This window comes from Sinocyclocheilus rhinocerous, unplaced genomic scaffold (genome assembly GCF_001515625.1).
Source record: "Sinocyclocheilus rhinocerous isolate Xijiao unplaced genomic scaffold, SAMN03320098_v1.1 scaffold2149, whole genome shotgun sequence".
Taxonomy (NCBI): Eukaryota; Metazoa; Chordata; class Actinopteri; order Cypriniformes; family Cyprinidae; genus Sinocyclocheilus; species Sinocyclocheilus rhinocerous.
The window spans coordinates 215,364-234,584 of NW_015629053.1; the positions used below are offsets into that span (position 1 = coordinate 215,364).

Consider the following 19,221-nt stretch of genomic DNA (forward strand, 5'->3'; position numbering starts at 1 on the left):
GTTCAATCAACAATGAAATTCCTTTACTCATCATCATGTAGTGCGCATATAACTTTTTTTCTTGTTAAATCTCTTGAATGTTATTTCCATTTACATACGTTCAAACATTATTGACATCAAACATGATATTTACATGTATGCAAATACAAATTCTTCAACAGTTTGGATTTGGAATGGCATGACTTTGAGTAAATGAGGCTTTTTATTTTTAGGTGAACTTTTCTTAAATGCATTAGTGAAAGAGTGTACCGTACAATGTGAAAGAAAAATTCTGTTTGTTCTGAAGGTAATTATTATTAAAAGATACCTGGTACCTGGCAGTCTGTAGGGATATGCAGCATTTGAAAGCAGTTTTTCCAGTTTCTTACTGCACTCATTTGAAGGTCTTCTTGTCGTCCTCTTAGGTGATGCAAAGAGACATCCTGCCCACAGAGATTGTGTACTCTGTCAAAGACTTTCCACGGCTGGGTCATGTAGTCAAACTTAACAACGACTCGGACAGTATGGCATCACCCGTGCTGGACTACATTCAGTCTTTCACACAAGAGGACATAAACCTGGGTAGAATCTTTTACGTCTCCACTTCCCTTCAGGGCCAGGACCACTTTATCGTTGATGTCAGCAATGGCTTCACTACCGTAGAAGATCTAGAGGTGCAGGTGGTCATTGTTCCACGCATCATACCCATCCAGGTGGTCAACCTCACAGTGAGGGAGGGTGGATCTGTGGCGCTGACCCAAGAGGTTCTGAATATAACACACCAGTTCTACCGTTCCAAGAACATCGACTTTTCTATGGAGGAAGCACCTCAGCATGGAGATATTAAGTATCTGGATGAAGAAGATGGACTTGACACCTTCACCTGGGAGGATGTGAGTGCCAAAAAATACACAACATTTTAGTATTATTTATATACAATTATAGTATTTATTATATTAATATTTAGAATTAGCTTTTATTTTTATATGTTCAGTTTTCGTTTTAATTTAAGATTTAGCAATTTTATCACTTTTATTAGTTTTTGTTTTTAAAATATTTATATATATATATATAGCCTTAATTAATTTTTATTTCAGTTCTAGTGATTTTGCTTAAACATTTATTTCAGTTAGTTGCAAACGCGACATTTCTAATTTCACCTCGGAAACATGTTATGGACATCAGAGGTGTGGCCATTGATTTTAGGCATGGAAAGAGGAGTGGCCTGTGATAAAATGTGTTCGCCAGCTCTTATATGGCCATCAGAGGCGTGGCCATGAATATTAGCTGTGGGGATGGGAGGTGTAACCTCAGAAACATGTTCGCCAAACTTTATATGTGACCCTGGACCACAAAACCAGTCATAAGGGTCAATTTTTCGAAATTGAGATTTATACATCATCTGAAAGCTGAATAAATAAGCTTTCCGTTGATGTATGGTTTGTTAGGATATGACAATAGTTGGCCGAGATACAACTATAAATCTGGATTCTGAGGGTGCAAAAAAATCTAAATATTGGAGAAAATCGCCTTTAAAGTTGTCCAAATGAAGTTCTTAGCAATGCATATTACTAATCAAAAATTAAGTTTTGATATATTTACAGTAGGAAATTTATAAAATATCTTCATGGAACATGATCTTTACTTAATATCCTAATGATTTTTGGCATTTTAGAAAAATCAATAATGTTGACCCATACAATGTATTTTTGACTATTGCTAAATATACCCCAGCGACTTAAGACTGCTTTTGTGGTCCAGGGTCACATATGGACATCAGAGGCATAGCTACAGATTTTTCCATCTAACGCTTAGATTTTATTTCAGCTTTATTCAATTACAGAAAACGATTTTTAGTAGTTTTAGCTTTGGTGAACAATCACAACACTGACATACAATTTAAAAACTCTAATAATTTACTCATTCTCTAACTAACTTTCTTCCATGGAACACAAAATGAGATATTTTGCATAATCTTCGCACCGATTTTTACCATTCTATGATTGCATATCGTGACCAGGGGGGTCTGAATGTCCAAAAAGGACATAAAATCTCCATAACAGCAGTCCAAATTACTCATAATACTATATTGGTGCAGCTAGACAGAAAATGTGCATATGCAAATGAGAGTCAAGAGCTGTAGTGGAAAGCATCATTAAATGACTGAAACTGTGGTCTGTTCCTCACGTAAAGCTATCATGTGACTTCAGAAAACTTGAAATGTTGCTTCTGAGTCTTAAAGACAACTTTTATGGTGCTTAGCTGTCCTTTTTGGAGCTTGACAACCACTGGTCACAATATGCTTTCACTGTTTGCTCGAGCAGCATGGAAATGGGCTGAGAGTTTCACAGGAGGAAGAAAGTCATAATATGAGCAGTGAGGGTGAGCAGATGATGACAGAATGTTCATTTTTTGGGGGTAAACTGTTCTCATTTGTAGAGGAAACAGTGGGAACAACTAATGATGCTGCAATTACAGGCTTGTTTGTTTTGTTTGTTTGTACTTTGTGCCTGCAATGAGAGTTAATTCTTCTCAAGATAAAAGAGCTACGCTGGAACCAGAGGAGCTGTCATTGGCTTTAATTAAAAAGGCGAACAGCCTCATGTAATGGTTTCTCAGAGACTACCTGGATCCCTGCATAGCATTTTGCCATATCACTGAGGAACAGTCAGGCATAAAATAGCATTTTCTGCATCTTAATTACAAGCCGTTCACAGAATAACAGCTATTGAGGTGGACCTTGATCATGCCTGTCTGATGCTCGCTGTGTTTTAGAGGCTCAAAGAAACAATTTCTCTTTCACCCACTGTCTTTTAAGACTTATCTAAGATCTCTTTGCTTCCAGTGGGCCCCCCAAAACTACTTTGCATTATGATATCTAGCGGAGTGTCCCAGAGGTCTTCTAGTGGAAAGAATGAGCAAGGAAAGACCGGCTGTAGAATGAGTATGCTGTTGTTTGAGAGCGGTTAGACATTGCTCTTGTGACTGCCGTTCCAACTTGATGGAAATTCTGACTTGCGCTTCCCTGCTGCTGCGGGCCAGAATAAACTAGCCCATATATCCCGCAAATAAAGTATTTACACCGCGCCACCAGGCGTGCGACTTTGAAAACAGAGATCAGGTTAACTCAGGAGCGATTCAGCTAGAACAGATGAACTTCCCAGGTTATTTTCAACTTCAGGCTCAATTTCTGTGTCACCAAAACAGAATTGCAAATTCCCAGTTTTCAAATAGTGTCAGTTCTATCTGGATATTCAAAAAGTTCATGTTAAAAATAATCTTTAATGTAGTGTGTGGGAGACTAGCATCTTCACACCAATTTGTAGCAGGAAAATCATCACAAAGTTTGTTGAAAGATACGTATCTCTCATAATGGCCAACTTTTAAACATCAATAAAACAGCTTGTACACGGCACAAAACAGTTTTTCTTGTCTTGTTTTTCAATAAAATCTTTCAGCATTCTTAAATTGAGATTTACTTGAGAAGCAAAATGGCACGATATATAAAGTCTTTTTCTTACAGAAATATCAAAATTGAGTGACTTAATTCTTACTAAGAACAGATGGATTGCCAATGAGTCCATTTGGCCCCATTGACAGATTTAAAAAAAAAATTTTTAGCTATAAACTCACTTCATTTAAAATTTTGTCAGAAAACAAAATGTTATATGTCAAGTAATTTTGCATATCAAATAATGTTTAGATATTTGTACTCTTTTTTTTTTTTTTTTTTGCATTTTACATAGCTAAATGTTTACCTGCACAAAAATTATTATATTATATTATATTATATTATATTATATTATATTATATTATATTATATTATATTATATTATATTATATTATATTATATTATATATTATCTGCTAATTCTGTCAGATAATTCTTAAAGAATTGTTTGGAATTTTTTAAAGGTCATTTTCTCCAAAATACAGTTTTCTGAAATTTCTAATATTAAATCTCAACAATGTTTGGGAGTGTAAATGTACAACTGTAATATTAATAGAATTTGAAAGCTGAGACTTTTCTTTTTTCTGTCAAGATCTAAGAGACTCAAAATGACGAAGCAGGTCACATATGCTTTTGTTGTTATTGAAAACAGTGGCGTAGACATTTTGAAGGTCTGAAGTTGAAAATAATACTGAATATTCCTTTCAGAGATTGAGGCACAGCAGGACATTAGTGGTGTTAGATTGACAGATATCTTATGCAATGAACAAACTCTCAGATCAGACGTAGAACGGCAGGATAAGAGAAAGAGAGAGAGAGGCAGATCACAGATGGAGGACAGATTGAATTTGAAGTTCAGAATCAATGTCTTTTGGTGGTTTTAGTCCAGCTGTCAGAATAACTTCATTGTGAGCAGCCGCTCCACACTACATCTTAATACACAATGTCTTAACCGCTCTGGCTCTCGCTGTCCTGTGCTCTACGTTTCCTTTCTTTAGTTATGCAATGCTTTCTGAAACACAACTAATATGTTCCATATGGAGAGAAACTACTGCGCAGGAAAGGAACCAAAGCGGAATTGTTCCTAAATTAAAGATGAATGCGTCATGCTCGTTACTGAGCTGAATGTGGAGTTTCTTTATTCTGTGTTGTGGTCTGTATACTGCCGGTCACCGCTGCCACACCAGGGGACAGATTGTAATGATAGCTTACGGTGCAGCATAGTAGCAAACATTTACAACACACTGAGATGAAAACACCTCAAAACAGTTCAGGGCTTCAAAAAGAAAGAGATAGAACGGATATTAGCATGTCAGGACGAAACGATCTGGAATACATTTCTCCTCTGCTATAAAAATTGATATCTTATGTAGATAGTCGCCAACCGTTTTCAATTTCAAAACAAATATAGACTAAACAACATAATAATGTGAAACAGCTTCTTGCAGAGCTTTGGCTTTTTCCTTTAGGACCTTGATTTTACATTGGACAACAAGTGCCAAAGTTGTTACTGTAGTAAATCAAACTTGTATTAACACTATTAATATTAAGGAATAGGCTAGTTCGCCCAAAAATGAAATGAAAATCATTTATTCACCCTCATGTTGTTCCAAACCTGTGACTTCCTTTCTTTTGTGGAACTTAGATATTTTGAAGCTGAATGTTGGTAACCAAATTTTGGTTCCCGTTGACATACATTGTATTTTTTTGTTTAATGAAAGTCAATGGGAACCGAGAATGTTTGGTTAAAACATATCTTCTTTTAAGTTCCACAGGAAAAATAAATAAATACATAAAATCATATAGGTTTGGAATGACATGTGAGTAAATAATGACAGAATTTTCATTTTTAGGTGGACTATCCTTTTAATATTATATATATTACCATTATTCTTATTAATATGTTATTAATATTATCATTATTAATGTTTTGAAGATAGTATGTCACAAGCCTGTCCATGTTGAAATCTGTGACGAATGTGACTAGCTTCTACCAAGTGACTGCCAAAATGTAAGTAGAGTATAAATCGACTCAATAAAACAATTAAAAATTAAAAGCGTTAGCATGCACACTTTGAAACAATGGGCTGTGGTGATCAGACAGGCGGATCGTGATGTTTGCGGTTTCTTTTGTTCCTTCTTTTCCTGTCCTTTTTCTACTGTATTATTAATAAAAAATGGCCAAAAGGTCAACTTAAAATAATCAAAGATTCTCGGCCATTAGCATGTTAGCTGAAACATTTCACCAGATTTTTTAAAGCTGACATCTTCTGTGAACAGTCGATAACAGTATCGATTTCCTGGAAAACACAATGATTTACTGGCTAAACAGCAGCGGAAAGAAATGAAGCTCAGGTTTTCACTACAAAAGCTTCTGTTCTCTCAGAGTTTGCGACATAACAGTTAGCATCCACGCTGTGACACTCATACTGCATAAATACTGCATAACCAACGTTAATTAGCCTTTTTTACTTGGCACAAAAATTATTATATTATATTATATTATATTATATTATATTATATTATATTATATTATATTATATTATATTATATTATATTATATTATATTATATTATATTATATTATATTATATTATATTATATTATATTATATTATATTATATTATATTATATTATATTATATTATATTATATTATATTATATTATATATTATCTGCTAATTCTGTCAGATAATTCTTAAAGAATTGTTTGGAATTTTTTAAAGGTCATTTTCTCCAAAATACAGTTTTCTGAAATTTCTAATATTAAATCTCAACAATGTTTGGGAGTGTAAATGTACAACTGTAATATTAATAGAATTTGAAAGCTGAGACTTTTCTTTTTTCTGTCAAGATCTAAGAGACTCAAAATGACGAAGCAGGTCACATATGCTTTTGTTGTTATTGAAAACAGTGGCGTAGACATTTTGAAGGTCTGAAGTTGAAAATAATACTGAATATTCCTTTCAGAGATTGAGGCACAGCAGGACATTAGTGGTGTTAGATTGACAGATATCTTATGCAATGAACAAACTCTCAGATCAGACGTAGAACGGCAGGATAAGAGAAAGAGAGAGAGAGGCAGATCACAGATGGAGGACAGATTGAATTTGAAGTTCAGAATCAATGTCTTTTGGTGGTTTTAGTCCAGCTGTCAGAATAACTTCATTGTGAGCAGCCGCTCCACACTACATCTTAATACACAATGTCTTAACCGCTCTGGCTCTCGCTGTCCTGTGCTCTACGTTTCCTTTCTTTAGTTATGCAATGCTTTCTGAAACACAACTAATATGTTCCATATGGAGAGAAACTACTGCGCAGGAAAGGAACCAAAGCGGAATTGTTCCTAAATTAAAGATGAATGCGTCATGCTCGTTACTGAGCTGAATGTGGAGTTTCTTTATTCTGTGTTGTGGTCTGTATACTGCCGGTCACCGCTGCCACACCAGGGGACAGATTGTAATGATAGCTTACGGTGCAGCATAGTAGCAAACATTTACAACACACTGAGATGAAAACACCTCAAAACAGTTCAGGGCTTCAAAAAGAAAGAGATAGAACGGATATTAGCATGTCAGGACGAAACGATCTGGAATACATTTCTCCTCTGCTATAAAAATTGATATCTTATGTAGATAGTCGCCAACCGTTTTCAATTTCAAAACAAATATAGACTAAACAACATAATAATGTGAAACAGCTTCTTGCAGAGCTTTGGCTTTTTCCTTTAGGACCTTGATTTTACATTGGACAACAAGTGCCAAAGTTGTTACTCTAGTAAATCAAACTTGTATTAACACTATTAATATTAAGGAATAGGCTAGTTCACCCAAAAATGAAATGAAAATCATTTATTCACCCTCATGTTGTTCCAAACCTGTGACTTCCTTTCTTTTGTGGAACTTAGATATTTTGAAGCTGAATGTTGGTAACCAAATTTTGGTTCCCGTTGACATACATTGTATTTTTTTGTTTAATGAAAGTCAATGGGAACCGAGAATGTTTGGTTAAAACATATCTTCTTTTAAGTTCCACAGGAAAAATAAATAAATACATAAAATCATATAGGTTTGGAATGACATGTGAGTAAATAATGACAGAATTTTCATTTTTAGGTGGACTATCCTTTTAATATTATATATATTACCATTATTCTTATTAATATGTTATTAATATTAGCATTATTAATGTTTTGAAGATAGTATGTCACAAGCCTGTCCATGTTGAAATCTGTGACGAATGTGACTAGCTTCTACCAAGTGACTGCCAAAATGTAAGTAGAGTATAAATCGACTCAATAAAACAATTAAAAATTAAAAGCGTTAGCATGCACACTTTGAAACAATGGGCTGTGGTGATCAGACAGGCGGATCGTGATGTTTGCGGTTTCTTTTGTTCTTTCTTTTCCTGTCCTTTTTCTACTGTATTATTAATAAAAAATGGCCAAAAGGTCAACTTAAAATAATCAAAGATTCTCGGCCATTAGCATGTTAGCTGAAACATTTCACCAGATTTTTTAAAGCTGACATCTTCTGTGAACAGTCGATAACAGTATCGATTTCCTGGAAAACACAATGATTTACTGGCTAAACAGCAGCGGAAAGAAATGAAGCTCAGGTTTTCACTACAAAAGCTTCTGTTCTCTCAGAGTTTGCGACATAACAGTTAGCATCCACGCTGTGACACTCATACTGCATAAATACTGCATAACCAACGTTAATTAGCCTTTTTTACTTGTTTTCAAGTCGAAATATCTAGAAAAACTTTAAAGGGGTCATATGATGTTGCTAAAAAGAACATTATTTTGTGTATTTGGTGTAATGAAATGTGTTTATGCGGTTTAAGGTTCAAAAAACACATTATTTTCCACATACTGTACATTATTGTTTCTCCTCTATGCCTCGCCTTTCTGAAACGCGTCGATTTTTACAAAGCTCATCGGTCTGAAAAAGCGAGGTGGGCTCTGATTGGCCAGCTATCCAGTGCATTATGATTGGCCGAATACCTCAAGCGTGAGCAAACGTGTATTTTACCCCCCGGAACGCGATTTTTACCCCCTCGAACGCGATTGGGCTAGTTTTGAGTAGCGATTGGGTGGGTTTTTTTGTGAAAACCTGGCAACCCTGCCCCTACCATACTGTGATGCCATGTCCTGGAGCGATGAGACAAAAACATTAAAACATATTATAAACAAGGCATTTGTTGCATCCAGTGGGGACATAATTACGGATTATAATGACTTATACTGTCTTTTTACGCACTGCGTTGCATCGCGCCGCGTAAACATAAAACAACTTCGCAACGAAACACACAGCGTCTTCACAACATGGCAGCGGCAGTAACAACAATACTACAGCGAGAATAAAAGTTACGCCTTCTTTCTTTGTGTGAACATTTGGGTGGTGTTATGCAAATCTTCCCACACAGTGACGTAGACATGTGGGGGCGTGTTTAAACGAGGCGTTTTAGGAGGGCGTGGACCAGTCTTAACTTTTATAAAGAATATCTCTTTGGGTTTGAGACTTTAGTCTTTGCAACTTTAGGGATCTTATCTATTCACAAACAGCTTGTAACACTCCAAAGAGAAAGGAAAACTTGAAATCGCATCATATGACCCCTTTAAAACAAGATTCCAAATGGCATCTTCCGTAAACAGCTGCCATAAGTTACTGATTTCCTGACAAACATGAGAATTTGCAGACTTAATGTCAGAAAGAGGTGAAGCACAGCTTTTCTCTGCTAAAAAATCTGTTAGCATAAGCTGTGGCTTAGCGGTTAGCACATAGCTCTGACACTTGGAGCTGGTGCTCGTACTAATGAAAATATGCCAAAAAATTAAATGGCAGTTAGATTTTTATGTTTCCTGAAGAAAGGGTGAGGGCTTGTGGTCATTGTTAAGATTTGCAGTATGTAGTTTGTACTATGTGCAACGATCTGATCATCTGAAGCCTGTTAAAATCTGTACAACATATGACAAACGGCAGACGTCTGACCTCCTGCGCCAGACACACATACTTCAGTTTCACATGACACACTCGCAGCTGTGGGACTTCCTAGAGCTTTGCATTATGTTTGTTTGACTAAATCTGCACTTTGTTTAAAAAGTGCATCTGACCACCCACATTAAATCCACAATTTGATTATGTAATGATACCGAGCAATGGCTTGTTTGGAAGAAAAGCTTTACTATTCACAACCATGTTAATCTTATAATTTAAAAAAAGGTTGGAGATGTGGCTTAGTCTCTATGCTGTATTATCAGCATATATTGGATTCTATCTGTTTATCAACTTGTTTTCTTTTAATTATGACAGGTTTTGTATTTATTTTTGGAAAGGATTGATCAGGCCTCTTTGATCTTAACTAAACTCAGTTTTCAGTGAAAAAAGCATTAGTTGTAGATAATTGTGGCAATGTTCACTAAAAACTGAGGGGCATAAGTTTAGATCAATGAGGCCTTTGATCAATCAGTTCCAAAAAGAAATACAAAACCTGTGCTAAATGAAAGAAAACAAGCTGATAAAAAAAAGCATAACAAAAAGTTTATAAGTGATTTTTGACAAGAAGGTTAGGGAAAAATCCCAAAAAAGTAAAAAAAAATCCTTTGCAAGTTGTTGGGTTTTAGTCCAATGTGACAACATTAACTAGCATTTTCAGGAAAAAGAAAATCCTCAACCACTGCAACACAACATGAGGGTTATTCTATAAATAAAAAGTGCCAAAAAAAACAGTAAAATAAACAAAGATTCTGATTAGCAACATGAAACAATCCTGAAAACAGGAACTATGGTTACCATGGTAGTTTTTGTTTATTTATTTCATCTTTTTGGAGGGAAACTACATCTACAGAATTTTAAAAGGATGTTTTTATTGTCTCGTCACTTGAAAAACGACAAAATAAAGTCACTGTAAAACCAAAAATACCCTAATGGTCAGAAAACGGATTAGGTGTGTGTAACTGGATTTTTGATATCTGTTGTGTATGTTGTGTTTTCTCAGGTACAACAGGGACAGGTGTACTACTTCCACGACAGCAGCGAGACCACAGAGGACAGTTTCACCCTCATGGCATCCGCTTTTCAAATCAACCGCAGGAGTGCGTCCCTGACCATCGGCATCACCATCCTCCCTGTGAATGACGAACCGCCCCGCATCCAACGCAACACCGGAATGGAGGTACACCAAGACCATTTTCCTTGTTTTACACATTAATGAAGCTTCTAGAACAGAGACGTAGTCGGAAAATTTCAGAGCGACTCCCTCTGCTGGAACACAGAGTGTCATTCAGTGCTTGCTTGATGTTGTCTGTGGTTTTTGGTCGCCGTGGAAACTCATATTTTTGGAAAACCATGGCGGTGGCAAGAATTCGGCTTCTGGGCTGGAGGGAAAACAGACCAATCGGAGACGCCGTTCGACTCCCGCAAAATGTGAAATAATGATATGTGTGTTTTTCCACATGCGGATAGTTCCCCTTCTCTCGCGCACATGCTTTCTCTCTGTCTGTCTTTGTATCAGACATGCTTTAATCCAGGACACCTCGATTTTCGATGGTTACAGATGATAATAACAGAGAAAGTCCAAATTCAGACCTGCTCTTTCCAAAATTGCAAACACCAGTTTTACCAGCACAGTGTCTAACACACATACTTATAATCCGGTTATCTCACTAAAAGTGCCTGGTTTATATTTCACCCTAAAATCAAAAGCAAAAAAATATATTAGATTTAAATATATATAATAAATATAATATTTATACAATTATTAGAATAATATATAATATTTTAATGTATTTTATTTGCAATATATATATATATGTATACACTGTACATATATATGCAAACAAATTCAAACAATTATACATTTATACAAAAGTCTCATTTATTAATTAAAAAAATTATAGTTATGTATATTTTAATTTACAAAATTATAACTAAATTATAAAGAATAAAAATCATTCTACCGAGCGTAATGTGAAAACAAAATGCCTTTATTGAAATTAAATTATCTACTAATTGTACTTGAAAAAATAAATAATCATTATTTTCACATCACAGTATTGTGAATGAGCGGTTTTGCATTTTGTTGCAATAATTGTCATGAAAATAAAGACCCAGTGCCAAAAATCACAATATTCCTAAAATGGCTTCGTTTTACAATTTCATATGGTTTTCCTTTTGATTTTGGCATGAAACATTAAACTTTTGTAAGATTCATCCACACAAACACAATCACACAAACACAGTAATATATCAGTTCTCGGCCCCCTGAGCTCTGATGTAGAGACCCTATAGAGACACACCAGTCTAATCAGAGAGAGATTGCAGTTTCCCATCAAAGCAGGCCTCAGCACTGCATGCTGGGATTTGATTTGCCATGCAGCCTCTGATCCATGTTACATCTATTAAATATTGAGTATGAAGAAACAGCTATTTCCAGCCCAATTTGGGAGATATTTGTTTCATAAACTTCACTCGTGCTGTACTCTGGTCTAGTGCTACCATCTAGTGGATGCCCATGCATATACTACACAGGAAATGATGTAAAGGTCTTCCAACAATCACCAGAGGGCAGTATAGAGAGTTATCTGGTATGACTAATATTTACCCTGGTAATGACACTGCATTGCCCCCCATTAAAAAGCACTCGCAGGAGGAAAGGAGATGATTTTACATGCACTTAAATCTTGAAGGTCACGTTATGTGGAAAGTAGATTACTAAATGATAATGAGTCTGTAGACCTTTCTGTTCCAGGGCACTACGCCATGTACTCAATTTCAGTTTCTCCCCTCGGTCTCTCAGGAGAGCTGTAGATGGAGGCAGTGAAAGCATTGAGGAACAGATAAATGTGTTGATGTGTGGTGTTCACACGGCAGCCTTGCAATCTCCCAGCTGAATTTGATCGTTTAAGAATGTCTTTCAGCAACTTGTCCATTACACATCCATTAGAGCAGCATCAGAGGAGACATAACTGCCTCTTTCACATCCCAACGACTCCAGACAGTTAGACACCTCTGAAAACAACAGTTTAGTTGTTCCATCTTGTTTATTGGTTTGTTTATCTCTCTTTGTTTGTGTGTGCTCTCACCTTTCAGCTTCTAGCTGGCGAGGAGTCTGAAATCACAGCCAATATGCTGAGCAGCGATGATCTTGACACCCCTCCAGAGGAGTTGGTGTATGCTATCGAGATGCCCAGCAATGGGATCGTTGCCTTTAAAGTGTCTCCAGATGACAGCGTGGACAGTTTCACCCAGGCTCAGATTAATAATGGAGAGGTTTTATTCATTCATGAGGGTGGGTTGACATCAGTTTCTTTGAATCGAGTTCTTTAAAGGGGTGGTTCATTGCGATTTCACTTTTTTAACGTTAGTTAGTGTGTAATGTTGCTGTTTGAGCATAAACAATATCTGCAAAGTTACAAAGCTGAAAGTTCAATGCAAACGGAGATATCGTCTTTTAAAATTCTGGCAGTTTGATGCCTACAAAAACGGCTGGTAGGGACTACAACGAGTTACTTCCCGGGTTCGTGACATCACAAACCCAGATAAACCCCGCCCTCGGGAAAAGGCAGCAAAGGGGGCGAGGCCATGCTGCGCTGCTTTAGAGAAGAGGAAGAGAAAACTAGAGGTGCACGTAAAAATCTATTCATATATGAATCGCGATTCTGTCTTCTAACGATTCTAATGGATTCACAAGTTTCAAAATCAATGTTCTAAAGCAGCGGTTCTTAATACTGTTCCTCGCGTCCCCCTGCTCTGCACACGCTCTGCATCTCTCTCTCTCTCTCTCATTCAGCTCCAGCAATGAACTGTTACAATTATACACTTATTTTCACATAGCTATGAGAAGTGTTAAACATGGACGTGCGTGCAGTTGCCGTGCTGTATTATTAAAGCTTTAATCAGGATAAAACTATATATTAAAAGCTAACATAAGCAGTAGCATTTACAAATAACAGCGTATCTAAAAGTATGAGACAACAACAAACAAAAACATAGGCCTACCATTAAAAGCCGTGCTTGCACAGGTTCTGCAATAATAATAATTATTGCAGTCAATAATATCCTCTGCTTCTCAATCGGGCTCAAACTGATAAGCGATATTAACGACGCCGTTGTTTACAATACAACCAGAGCACATGCCGCATAGAAAAAAAACACTGAACCACCCCTTTAAAACCTTTGAAAACTGAATAAAACATCAGCTAAAGAGATTTGGGGCATGGCAATCATATAGAACACCCTAGAAACTGCATATAATTGTGTTAAAAAACAAATTTTTCAAGGCCCAGCCACCCAGAACACCATAGCAATATGCTAAAAAAAAACACCCAAAACAGATTAGAAACTGCATAAAAAACATAGTAAAACCAAAATGCCTTAGCAACCATATAGCAACATGCTAAAAACAACTTAGAATACCTCAGAACACCTGACCAATCATATAGAGTAGCGGCAAGATGCTAAAACCCACTCAAAATACATTAGCAAATGCATAGCAACACACTAAAACAACTCCGAACAACTCAGCAATCACATAGAGTAGCAGCATGCAAATAACTGTTAGGAACTCCATAAGCAACATGATAAAACCCACACAATTACACATCTGCACATTAGCAAATGCATTAGCAACATGCTAAAAACAACTCAGAACAGCTCAGCAATCATATAGAGTAGTAGCATGAAAAAACCTGTTCATAGGGTGACCATACATCCTCTTTTTTCCCGGACACGTCCTGGCCAGGATATTGCCTAAAATATTCAGGTTTTGGCTTTGTTTTCCTGTTTTCATACTTGCTGAAGGTAATGATCGAAAAGTAGTTTGACCAATAACATGCAGGCATTGTACATAATTGGCGTGAGAAGATGGGATGGATAGAGAATGGCCAAAGCGATGCAAATACACATACATATTAGGTGTGTTGGACTTGAAGATTGGTGTATGACATCAAAGCACCATGAGAACTATAGAGAGCAGACGGCTCCTTATGCTTTCGAATCGCTCTCGCGGTACTTTGATATCATGTTTAAAGGACTCAACTTAGCAAATGTGTTGTGACTCTTTTGATAGAAGTTCCTTAGAGATCTTTTTATTATACAGTTCTTTAGAAAAGAAATATCTGTGTGAAGACCCCAGAAACCACTACACTGATCTGAAAACATAAAATTAAGATCTCTTGCATTCTCCAAAAAAAAAAAAAAACATACAGAACTTTATACCTGCAAAAAGTGTTCTTGATAAGAAAAGTTAAATCTAATGTGCTACATGGAACCATTGAAGAACCCTCATTTTAAGATTGTAACATGATGTAGTGAATATGATGTGCTTGTGTCTGCGCTCAGGCTCAGAATCTGGTGGGTTCAGCTTCACCGTGACTGATGGAGAACACACTTCACCTCTCTACCACTTCGCTGTCAAGGCAAGGCAGCTCACCATCTCCATGGAAACGGAGGGGGAACTCATGGTCTTCCCAGGTGGGCTCCACACATCCAGAGCTTAAATCTAAATCCCTGTCTCTCTCTGGGCCAAGAAAGATTGTCAATTTGTTTATAAAACTTCACATTGGGGGGTTATTTTTCATTTTCCTCATCATGAAGAGTCCGTAATCTTATCTGGAACAACCTTATATGTCAATTATAGCTGTATAAAAGCTGCTAGAATGTGTTTTCATGAAGAAATCAGTGGAGTGATATGATTTGTTGGTGATGCTTGTCAGGCACCAGGCAGGTGATCAGTGGAGATATTTTACGGGCCATAACAAGTGAAGACGGTGATGAAATCACATACTCACTAGTGAAACCTCCTCGCTTGGGACGAATAATCAAACCTAACCAGCGTGGACAGTTTGAGGAGATCAACAAATTCACACAGACAGAGGTAAATAACATTGTATATTTGGGAAAAGGTACTTGCAGAGAAGACCAGTAACGCATATAGCTAAATTTATTGGTATTAGTATTATTATATAGAATAATTGTTTTGACATTGTAATAAATCACTTAATGTGCTGTCAATAAAGCCTATTCCATTGTAATGTCATCTCTGGCCACAAGAGGGCAGCATATGTGTAGATATTATTAGTGGACAGTAGATGGCAGCACTGTTCTCTCATTACAGTCAGGCTTTTGCTTGCTGAATCTAAACTTACAAAATCTGCAACTATTTCAAGTTCAGAACTAAAACTATATTCCTTAATTGCTGTAATAGATTGTCTGTAATGCTTCAACATCTGACTATTTGATCTGTTTAATTTGATCTAACCCTAACCCTATAAGGTTGTGGCCAGTTATAAAAGGGTTTTTGTATTTGATTCCTATTGTGTGTTCAGTTGGATGCAGGTGCCGTGTATTATGAGCATCAGATGCCATCTGAGCCCTTCTGGGTCCTGAAAGATTCTGTTGAGCTGGCCCTCACATCGCCCCCAGCAACAGAGCTGCATCACAGCCTGCCAGTCACTGTGTCATACTACGCAGCCAATCGAAACGTGTCGTCTCAGCTCTGGAAGAACAAAGGTAGCTACCAATTAAATGTAATTTTTTGGAGTAGGGGTTTGATGCAGGTACACTTTGTCAATTGATACAAAAGTGAACAGAAGACTGATAATAATAGGCAAATGTGGTGGGAACAGGACACAATGCATTCAAACTTGTATTTTCTGCATGAGCACTGAGACTCAATGTGGTTGGAGCTTGTATGCCAGGGTTTCTCAAATCTGGCCGTGCACTGCAGAGTTCAGCTCAAAACCTAATCAAAGACCACTTAGCAAGGTAATCAAGGTCTTCAGAGTTACTAGAAAATTACAGGTAGGTGAGTTTGATCACGGTTTGGTTAAACTCTGCAGGGCAGTGGCCCCCCATGGCCCTGTTGTATGTTAATCTCCAGGTCTAATAATTAAATGTAATTTAATTATTTTCCTTTGGTGTTTTGATAATGTGTTGCAGGTGTGTCCGTGGTGCAGGGTCAGTCTAAAGTGATTGACAGCTCTGTTTTGGATGCTTCTAACCTGCTGGCCAGTTTGCCTGAGCAGAAGCGAGCGGGGCAGGACATTGTCTATGAAGTGCATCGGTTCCCCATTCATGGACGACTCACTCTCGGGGGGTCTGACCTGTCTCGCGATGCTCCCCATTTTCTGCAGGATGATGTGGCACGTGGTGATCTGGAGTACAATCAAGATGACTCTGGAGCATCTTCTGATAGCTTCTCTTTCCGGGTCCATCTGAACCCCAGTGGCCGCAGTCCGCAGGTCCAGCCCGGTGCCGTGGTTCTGGAGGAGATCTTCCTGATCTCCATCAGACGGCGAGACTCAAACCCGCCAGAACTTGTAAGCTTGGACCTGCTCCTGGAAGCACTGCAGGGCTCCACGACCATCATCTCCAAAAATTACCTCAACACGGGTGACCAGGACAGCACACCGGATGAGGTCCGATTTACCATCTCCAAGAGTCCAGCTAACGGATATGTCATCTACACCGATTCCGGAGACCGGATTATCCAATTCAGCCAGGAAGACATCAACACTGGGCGGGTTGCTTTTGTTAGTGATGGAAGTCTTTCCGATGGTTTCATGGAATTTACAGTGTCTGATGGGAAACACCAAACGGACCCATACACACTGCATATTGGAATCCTGGCCAAGTCTCTGATACTGAATAAAGCTCCAGAGATCCATATAAGGCAGGGAGATGATGAGACTCTAATCACAGAGGACATGTTGAGCACCTCCACTGGGGGTCCGGTCGAGGAGGATGTACTCTATAAGATCACCAATGTCCCGAAATACGCAGCCGTAATGGTGGACAGACAGCCTACATCGGCTTTCACGCAGAAGCAGATCAAACAGGGAAGAGTGAGTGTCCGTTTCGTTAAGTCCACATCACCGAGAGATAGCGTTGCCTTTGTGGCCCGAAGCAGGGCGGCGAATGTGTCCTCTGTCCTCAACATTACCGTGAAACCACTGGCGAAGGTGGCCCAGAACCCCCCGCTCCCCAGAGGTGCTACTGTACTCGTAGACAGAAAGTTGTTGGACGCTACACCTCTAGCCAACAAGACCAGAACATCTCCAACTTTCAGCATGATCCAACAACCTCAAGGAGCTCGGTTCGTCAAGAGGGGTGGGCCAGATGATGGCCAGCCAGTGAGTTCCTTCACCCAACAAGACCTGGATGAAGGTCGGGTAGCTCTGGAGATCTTAAACACAACTGGGGGTCAAAACAATGGAAGTCAAAGTCAAGATGAAGCACGCTTCCTCCTAAAAGCGCACGGCGTTCCTCCTGCAGAGTGCGTCTTGCCCTTCCATGTGGTCCCCTACGACCCTTCCAAAGTTTATGGTGCTACAATGCTCAAAGTGCCACCAGTGTCCACTTCTGATAAGAGTGATCCAGGTCAACCTGAGCCCAGGTGGAGAGATGGTAACGTGGCTTCTGGCAGCACTACAGCGACTCCTGTGGTATCTAGACGAAATACACTGTGGGCTATCCTTATTCCCATCCTCGTCATCCTCCTACTCATGCTCCTGGCTGCACTGCTGGCCTACTACTTGGTCCGACGCAACAAAACCGGGAAGCACAACGTCCAAACAGTGGCGGCAAAGCCGAAGAATGGAGAAGTCAGTCAGGAGACTTTCAGGAAAACCGATCCTGCAAACAACATCCCCATGTCAAACATGGACTCCAAAGGGGCAGATCCTGAATTAATACAGCACTGTCGGACAACAAACCCAGCACTGAAAAAGAACCAGTACTGGGTTTGAGATGGGGAGGCGACCGGACAATTGTGTTTTCAATGCCTTGAATCATTCCAGTCAGAGTTATACAGTTTTCTTGCCATTATTGATGCTTTTGAAGTCCAGCACATATCTGAGTTTAGGGTTTCTTAGAAGGCACAGCAAAATCTGTGTGCGTGCTGATGTTCTAATAGTCACATGGTCATTTCTCAAATGAGGCTGAATTAACCAACTTTTAAGGTACTTTTGGACAAGAACATAATATGTTATGTTTGAACAATCCTTTGTATGTATGTTTAGGCAGTAAATGGTTTAAGATCTTATTTTTCAGTGTTATTTACGTTTAAGTTTTGTGTTTTGTTGCTTTTAAACACCGATCAATATATGTGCCTTTTTCCAAGCAGCCTGTTTTCTTCTGTGACACATTGTGTGATTTAAAATTGCGCTGACGATTTGGCACCTTTGTGATCACTTGTTTAAAAGAAAATTCTGAGTTCAGTACAAGTTAAGCTCTGTCAACAGCATCTGTTATATGATGTTGATTACCTGAGAAAATAACAAAATGGCATGCACTTACAGTGGAAGTCTACTGAGTAAGTCATTGTGCCTTTAAAATGCACACAGAAGTATAGCCACAAGACTTCAACTTTCTAAGTTACCATGGAACTACTGTCTTTAAATGGTTTACTAACCTTGTCTGTGAAAAGTTATCCAACTTTCAACCAGTTATGGCCATGTAAAGCCAGTAAACTCCACTCAGAGGAATTATGCCGGTAAATCCATCCACCTAGAAAAGTAGTACCACTGCAAAAGACATTATTTAGACCAGTTTTTCTGAAACCTGTTCCTGGAGGTACACAAACAGAACACGTTTTTTTATGTCTTGGATCTATTTCAGGTTGTTGAGTTTCTACTATCAATATCATGAGTTGATCATGAATTAATCGGGTTTGTTTGAGTAGGAAGAGTTTGAAAATGTGGTTGGGAAAAACCGATTCAGACAACATTACAGCTCAAATAACATACTGTAACACAGTACGTAGTTCGGGAAGAAGGAGGCGGGAACCAGCGA

The 19,221-nt window shown here is 38.2% G+C and overlaps 1 protein-coding gene across 1 annotated transcript in view; it reads left to right on the forward strand.

Moving 5' to 3' along the window:
* Positions 1 to 18,444, forward strand: part of LOC107738655 (chondroitin sulfate proteoglycan 4-like) — a 50,451-nt gene extending 32,007 nt beyond the window's left edge. The window contains exons 4-10 of the mRNA XM_016550441.1: positions 405 to 872; positions 10,427 to 10,603; positions 12,520 to 12,718; positions 14,770 to 14,901; positions 15,144 to 15,304; positions 15,756 to 15,939; positions 16,369 to 18,444. Coding sequence (XP_016405927.1) covers positions 405 to 872; positions 10,427 to 10,603; positions 12,520 to 12,718; positions 14,770 to 14,901; positions 15,144 to 15,304; positions 15,756 to 15,939; positions 16,369 to 18,176 — 3,129 coding nt within the window. The 3' untranslated portion in view covers positions 18,177 to 18,444. The remainder of the gene's footprint in view (positions 1 to 404; positions 873 to 10,426; positions 10,604 to 12,519; positions 12,719 to 14,769; positions 14,902 to 15,143; positions 15,305 to 15,755; positions 15,940 to 16,368) is intronic.
* The last annotated feature ends 777 nt before the right edge of the window (positions 18,445 to 19,221 follow it).